The following is a 7387-nucleotide window of genomic DNA, read 5'->3' as shown; positions in this document are numbered from 1 at the left end:
CACTTTCCAAGTTTGGAAATGATCCGGTGCATTTATGGAAGGTTCTAGAAGGTTCTAGAAAAGTCCGGAAGAAATCACCATGGAAAGTGGAGTCCCGGAGGGACTCCACCTTGCATGGCCGGCCAACCCTAAGGGGTGGAGTCCCAGGTGGACTCCACTTGTGGTGGCCGGCCACCCCCCTCCAAGGAAAGGTGGGAGTCCCACCTTGAGTAGGACTCCCTCCTTGAGTAGGTTTCCCACCTATAGTAGGTTTTGTTGTTGGGGTCTTATTCGAAGACTTGTACTACAACTCTTGGGGGTTTCCACCTATATAATGAGGGGAGGGGAGGGGCTGGCCGGCCACACCACCACAACCTTGGCCGCAGCCCCCAAGCACCCCCTCTCCCAGAAAACCCTAGCGGTTCCCTCCTCCCTCTCTCTCCCACATAGCTTAGGCGAAGCTCTGTCGGAGATCTCCACCACCACCGCCACCACGCCGTCGTGCTGACGAAATTCCGAGGAGGATCTACTACTTCCGCTGCCCGCTGGAACGGGGAGAAGGACGTCGTCATCAACACCGAACGTGTGACCGAGTACGGAGGTGCTGCCCGTTCGTGGCACCGTCGAAGATCTTCTACGCGCTTTTGCAAGCGGCAAGTGATCGTCTACATCCACCACGAGATCTGATCTCGTTAACACTTTGTGATCTTCAAGGGTATGTTGATCTTCACCTCGTTGCTACCGTCTTCTTGATTGGATCTTGGCTTGTTCTTCGTTCTTACGATAGGAAATTTTTTGTTTTCTATGCTACGAATCCCTACAATAGTTCCCTCCACAAGGGCTACAAATGTCTTCATGTTCCCACAAATCGTGTTTACATATCTCGGGATGTCGTGTTTGACGAAAACGTGTTCCCTTTTGCTGGCCTTCCATCCACCACTGTTGAGTCACCACCATTGCATTCATCTCCTATTTCTGCTGACCAATTTGGTGATGTTGCATATTCTCCCCTGTTGTTGCCTAACCATGGTGCAGGAACTGGTCGTGGTGCGCGGTTGGAATTGTTGGATGATGCTACGCCCTCGCCACACGTCGATCGCGTCCTCTCGCATGGCCTCGACATGCATGCTCATGCACGCTCGGCCTCCGACGTCGATCACGCCGCCTTGTTGCATGGCCTCGACGCGCGTGCGCGTGCGCATGCACCTGCGCCCTCCGCCCACGTCGCGTCCCGCCTCGCCCGTGCATGGCCTCGATGTCCCCGCCCATGCACGGCCCGACCACGCGGATCCCGTGGCCGCCTCGCCGGCCGTCTCGCCTGATTCAGCCTCGCCTGCACCTGCGTCTCCTCGAGGGGCACCCTCGCCTGTCCCTCCCTCGCCTGCACCCTCGACACCACCCGCACCCTCGCCTGCGCCGGTGTCGCCGTGTGTGCCGTCTCCTGTGCCCAGCCCTACACCGGCTTCTTCGTCATCGACCACTGTTCCTGTTGATCCTGCTGTGCTCCGCCCACACACTCGAAGCCGCAGTGGTATTGTCTGTCCCAAGACGCGCACGGATGGCACTGTTGCTTGTTTGGCTGCTGCTGTTGCTGATCCGTCTGCTGAGCCCCGCAACTATCAGGCTGCAATGAGTATTCCGCATTGGCGAGCAGCTATGGAGTTGGAGTATAATGCTCTGCTTCGCAATGAGACATGGACTCTTGTTCCTCCGCCGTCTCGTGTGAACGTTATTGACTCTAAGTGGGTGTTCAAAGTCAAGAAGCATGCTGATGGGTCAACTGAGCGCTATAAAGCGCGTCTTGTTGCTCGCGGATTTCGGCAGCGTTATGGTCTTGATTATGAAGATACCTTCAGTCCTGTGATCAAACCTACTACCATCAGACTTCTTTTATCCCTTGCAGTTACTCGTGGCTGGTCTATGCGTCAACTGGATGTGCAGAATGCTTTCCTGCATGGCTTATTGGAGGAGGAGGTTTATATGCGACAGCCTCCGGGGTTTGTTGATTCTGATCATCCTGATTATCTCTGTCGCCTTACTAAAGCACTGTATGGCCTGAAGCAAGCTCCTCGTGCGTGGCATACCCGTCTTGCCTTGGCTCTCCGTGCTCATGGTTTTGTGCCTTCGACAGCTGATTCCTCATTATTTCTTCTCCAGAAGCCTGCAGTGACTATGTATTTTCTGGTGTATGTTGATGACATCATATTGATCAGCTCGTCTCCTGCTGCTGCGGACAAGCTTATTCTCTCCTTGGGTACAGATTTTGCGGTAAAAGATCTTGGTCAGCTTCATTTTTTCCTCGGCTTGGAGGTTACTCGTCGTGACCGTGGTCTGATTATGACGCAAAAGAAATACTCTTTGGACTTGCTTCATCGTGCAGGGATGCTCAAGTGTAAACCCACTGCGACCCCTATGTCCTCCACTGACAAGCTTACTGCTGTTGATGGTGCGCTCTTGTCCTCTGCTGATGCTACTGAATACCGAAGCATTGTTGGTGGTCTTCAGTACTTGACTATCACGCGCCCTGATATCTCCTATGCTGTCAACAGAGTCTGTCAGTATCTGCATGAGCCTCGTGACACACATTGGTCCGCTGTCAAACGCATTTTGCGCTATGTCAGTCTTACTGTGTCTTATGGTCTTCATCTTCGGCCCAACCCCTCTGGGGTGCTCTCGGCGTATTCTGATGCAGACTGGGCAGGTAGTCCTGATGACAAGCGATCTACGGGGGGATATGCTGTGTTCTTTGGCTCTAGTTTGATCGCCTGGAGTGCGCGCAAACAGGCTACAATATATCGGAGCAGCACTGAAGCAGATTACAAGGCTGTTGCTAATGCCACTGCGGAACTCATCTGGGTGCAGTCATTGCTTAAGGAGTTGGGCGTTCCCCAACCGAGGCCTCCTATACTTTGGTGTGATAACATTGGAGCTACATACCTCTCAGCAAATCCGGTATTTCATGCTCGAACAAAACACATCGAAGTTGACTATCATTTTGTGAGGGAACGTGTTTCACAAAGGCTACTACAAATCAAGTTCATCTCCTCTAAGGATCAACTTGCAGACATCTTTACAAAGCCGTTACCGCTACCACAGTTTGAGGCGTGTCGGCGCAATCTTACCCTTCTTGATTCTCTACGAAGTGGCTAAGATTGAGGGAGGGTGTTAGACATGTATAGTAGCCTAGCTTGTATACTTGTATTATACGATGTAACCTGTATACAACCCTTGATATATATATATTGGCCTCTCCCTATTGGAGAAGTGCTGGTTCCCAAACCAACACAATTACGTGTCTTACATGGAGGGACTAGGTACGTGGTGCTGCACGTAGTACTTAGGTTGTTTCTCGTCGAGCGACATGCATGCACATAGCCACTCGCGGTCGCGGTGCACTGCACGTCGATCAACACGTCTCCGACACGACACGACATGCACGGGAGCGATCGATGTCAAAAGGGACATGCACGGCACCCACCCTGAAACAGACAGGGCAGAGGTCGTCGTCGTTCGTCCCTACCATCGCTCCCCACCGCTAGCTCCATTAATTCATCCTTCGTCGATCCATTGACCCGCCGCTTGCTGCATCCATGGCCACGTCCGTGTCCGGCGGCCATTGACGACGTCGATCGACGATGCATGGGCAACTCCTGCCACGGCTCCACCACTCCCGCCACCTACGCCGCCGCTGACCTCTCCTGCTACCCGCACTACCGCACCAGCAGCTCCGAGGACGACGGCGACGAGGCCCTCATCGAGACCCTCGAGCGCGCGCCGCACCGGAACACCATCATGCGCGGCGGCGGCGGGCACCAGCACCAGCTCTCCTCGCCCACGGCGGTGCTGGGCCACCACACGCCGCCCCTCCGCGACCTCTACGCCCTCGGCCGGAAGCTCGGCCAGGGCCAGTTCGGCACCACCTACCTCGCCACCGACCTCGCCACGGGCACGCCCTACGCGTGCAAGTCCATCGCCAAGCGCAAGCTGCTCACCCCCGAGGATGTGGACGACGTGCGGCGCGAGATCCAGATCATGCACCACCTGGCCGGCCACGCCAGCGTGGTGACCATCAAGGGCGCGTACGAGGACGCGCAGTACGTGCACATCGTCATGGAGCTCTGCGAGGGCGGCGAGCTCTTCGACCGCATCGTCCACCGGGGCTACTTCTCCGAGCGCCGCGCCGCCGAGATCGCGCGCGTCATAGTCGGCGTCGTCGAGGCCTGCCATTCCCTGGGCGTGATGCACCGGGATCTCAAGCCCGAGAACTTCCTGTTGAAGGACAAGGACGACGACAATGGAAGCAATGGCGGCGGGGATGGCAGCATCAACCTCAAGGCGATCGACTTCGGGCTGTCGGTCTTCTTCAAGCCGGGTCAGATCTTCAGCGACGTGGTGGGCAGCCCCTACTACGTGGCGCCCGAGGTCCTCTGCAAGCACTACGGGCCGGAGGCCGACGTGTGGACCGCGGGGGTCATCGTGTACATCCTGCTCTCCGGCGTGCCGCCGTTCTGGGCGGAGACGCAGCAGGGCATCTTCGACGCCGTCCTGAAAGGGTCCATCGACTTCGAGTCCGATCCCTGGCCGACCATCTCCGACTCCGCCAAGGACCTGATCCGCAAGATGCTGCGGTCGCCGCCGGTGGACCGCCTCACGGCGCACCAGGTGCTGTGCCACCCGTGGATCATCGAGAACGGCGTTGCCCCCGACGCTCCGCTCGACCCGGCCGTGCTGTCCCGGCTCAAGCAGTTCTCCGCCATGAACCGGCTCAAGAAGATGGCGCTGCGGGTGATCGCGCGCAGCCTGTCGGAGGAGGAGCTGGCGGGGCTCAAGGAGATGTTCAAGGCCATGGACGCCGACGGCAGCGGCGCCATCACCTTCGACGAGCTCAAGGAGGGGCTGAAGCGGCTCGGGTCCAACCTCAACGAGTCGGAGATCAGGGACCTCATGGAGGCGGCGGACGTGGACAACTCCGGCACCATCGACTACGACGAGTTCATCGCCGCCACCGTGCACATGAATAAGCTGGAGCGGGAGGAGCACCTGCTAGCGGCCTTCGCCTACTTCGACAAGGACGGCAGCGGGTACATCACCGTGGACGAGCTGGAGGAGGCCTGCCGCGAGCACAACATGGCCGACGTCGGCATCGAAGACATCATCAGCGAGGTCGACCAAGACAACGTATGAATGCTCTTTTACTCTGCTCCTGTTCAATACAAATTCCAATACTATCTGAAATAGTATATATATTCATCTCCTGGATATGACTGAAATTCAGGATGGTCGGATCGACTACGGGGAGTTTGTGGCGATGATGAAGAAGGGGATCATCGGGAATGGGAAGCTTACCATGAGGCACACCTCCGACGGCAGCATCCTCCACGGCGCAGGCGGCGACGTCAGCTAGCTAGCTCAGCGCGCGAGACATCACCATGATCGAGCTCTGTCCGTCGATCACAAATTCTTTTTGGGGGAAAATTGTTTCATGTATCTGAGGAATAAACGAGGTAGATTATACTACGTACATATGGCTCAAATCATGATTAATTTAATGTGCATGTACGCGATCGAGGGGAGATATATATAGGATGTCGTTAAGACTGAGCTCTTATGAACAGTATCGACCATATTCTTTGTAGTCTAAACTGTAATCCTTATCAAGGTAAACTGTACTTTCAAACATGTATATTTATCAACGGAATCTAGGACGTTCGTTCTAGTGTGCAATGTAATCCCTGACACCAATTCTTATTCAACATGTATATTTGTCAACAGGGATTACATTGCACACTAGAACGAACGTCCTAGATTCCGCTAACTGGCTGCTGCTGACACCGCCTTAATTACCCCAGGACCCATTGAGGTATTAGAGCAAGTACAATAGAGTCCAGTCAGCTGACTATAAGACATTAAATAATATATTTTAGATGAGTTGGAGGAGAGAGAAGAGGAGAGAAAAGGGAGGTGGGCTACTATGCAATAGCCAGCTCTTGCACGTGCTCCTAGGCACCTTGTGAAAGTGAAATGTGGACCATATATTAGTAAAGTATTACATTCTTATAGCCAACTATTGTACATGTTAGCTATGTGATGACTACAAATGATATGACATCTTGTTATAGCCAACAGTTGGCTATATATACTATTGGAATTGCTCTCAGCCGGGCGCCGTGGTGAGCGCCTGTCACTTCAGCTACAGTACGGGCCTGGTGGGTGGGCTTTGAAGCCCATGTCCAATCTCGCAGCCAACCGTCGAGGGCTGCTGCATCGATTGCTTCCGGCCGCAGCCCGGCCCTCTGAACTAATTCTTTTGTTTTGTTAAGATGTTTCATGATTTTTTTGTGCGGATGAGTTGATACATTGAGTGCCCTAATCTACCGTAATAGACCGTATAACGGTGTGAATATCGGCGCAACGGAACACACAATAAAACTGAGGTCGACCATGTGACAATACACAATTGCTTAGAGTTTGTGGCGATGATGAAGAAGTGGACCGTCCGGGACTATTCGGTCACCAGGAGGCATCCTTAAAGAGCTCTAAGCTCCCAGCCTTGCGACGCGCTGTGGTTGATCCTCCTCGTGTCGTGATTTGGTTTGTCCAGTCGGGTGGGGCCTTGCGACGCGCTGTGGTTGATCCTCGTGTCGTGATTTGGTTTGTCCAGTCGATTGGGGACACTGGACAGGCATACGACGCGAGAAGCATTTCTTTTTTACTGCATGTACCGACTTATACGCACCGCCTCTGGGGCTGCTCTTTCCCTCTGTGAGCACTGGCAAAGACCGCTTGGTCGGGTCTCAAAACAAAAAAAACAAAAAAAGACCGCTTGGTCAAAACAGAGAGGACTGCCGGTCTGCCGCCTCCTCTTCTTCTCTATCCATGGATAGCCGCCGCTGCTTTTGCCCCTCCACGGATCGGCACTGTCGGAGCTTTCCAGCCATTCCCACCACCGTGACGACACGGCGCAAGGGCTTTCTGGTGCCACGCTGCAGCAGGATGCATGGTTGGATCCGTGGCTGTGCAATACCGCGCCGGTGAGGCGGCGACGGCGACGGCGATCCGGATCGATGCAGAGGTGAAGCCTCTTCGGTGCCGACGACTTGGGCCGTCATGGTGATCTTTGGGCGCCCTCGGGGATGAGGTCGGGCGAGGGAGGTGAGATCGGCAGATCGCACATCCATCGCGCCGCCTCTGCACGTGCCCTCAATTGGCTCGCACCTGGAGTTCCTCGCCGCCACCACGACCTGGAGTTACTCGCCGCCACCACCGCCTCCCGTGGCTTGGAAGGTATCTGCCGCCTTCCAAATTCTTGCACTCCTCCCGTCTTTATGTCTTCCCAGCTCGCGTGTTGCTTGCTTATTGTTGTGGAATCGTTGTGCCTGCGCTGCCGCGCGCCGCGGGATATATTGCT

At 55.0% G+C, this 7387-nt stretch overlaps 1 protein-coding gene across 1 annotated transcript; it reads left to right on the top strand.

Moving 5' to 3' along the window:
- The first annotated feature begins 3455 nt into the window (after positions 1-3455).
- On the top strand, positions 3456-5732 carry LOC127326712 (calcium-dependent protein kinase 26). The gene is made up of 2 exons (XM_051353501.2): positions 3456-5157; positions 5255-5732. The coding sequence occupies exons 1-2, from the start codon at positions 3619-3621 to the stop codon at positions 5381-5383; spliced, it is 1668 nt and encodes a 555-aa protein (XP_051209461.1). The 5' UTR covers positions 3456-3618; the 3' UTR covers positions 5384-5732.
- Positions 5733-7387: the final 1655 nt, after the last annotated feature.

The sequence above is a fragment of the Lolium perenne genome, chromosome 6, assembly GCF_019359855.2.
Source record: "Lolium perenne isolate Kyuss_39 chromosome 6, Kyuss_2.0, whole genome shotgun sequence".
Taxonomy (NCBI): domain Eukaryota; kingdom Viridiplantae; phylum Streptophyta; class Magnoliopsida; order Poales; family Poaceae; genus Lolium; species Lolium perenne.
This window is presented reverse-complemented; position numbering and strand designations above follow the sequence as displayed.

Bases quoted from the DNA above. Each gene is read 5' to 3' on its own strand.
- LOC127326712 (XM_051353501.2), top strand. From the start codon at position 3,619: ATGGGCAACTCCTGCCACGGCTCCACCACTCCCGCCACCTACGCCGCC. The intron at 5,158-5,254 runs GTATGAATGCTC...ACTGAAATTCAG, and splicing joins GCGAGGTCGACCAAGACAAC to GATGGTCGGATCGACTACGG.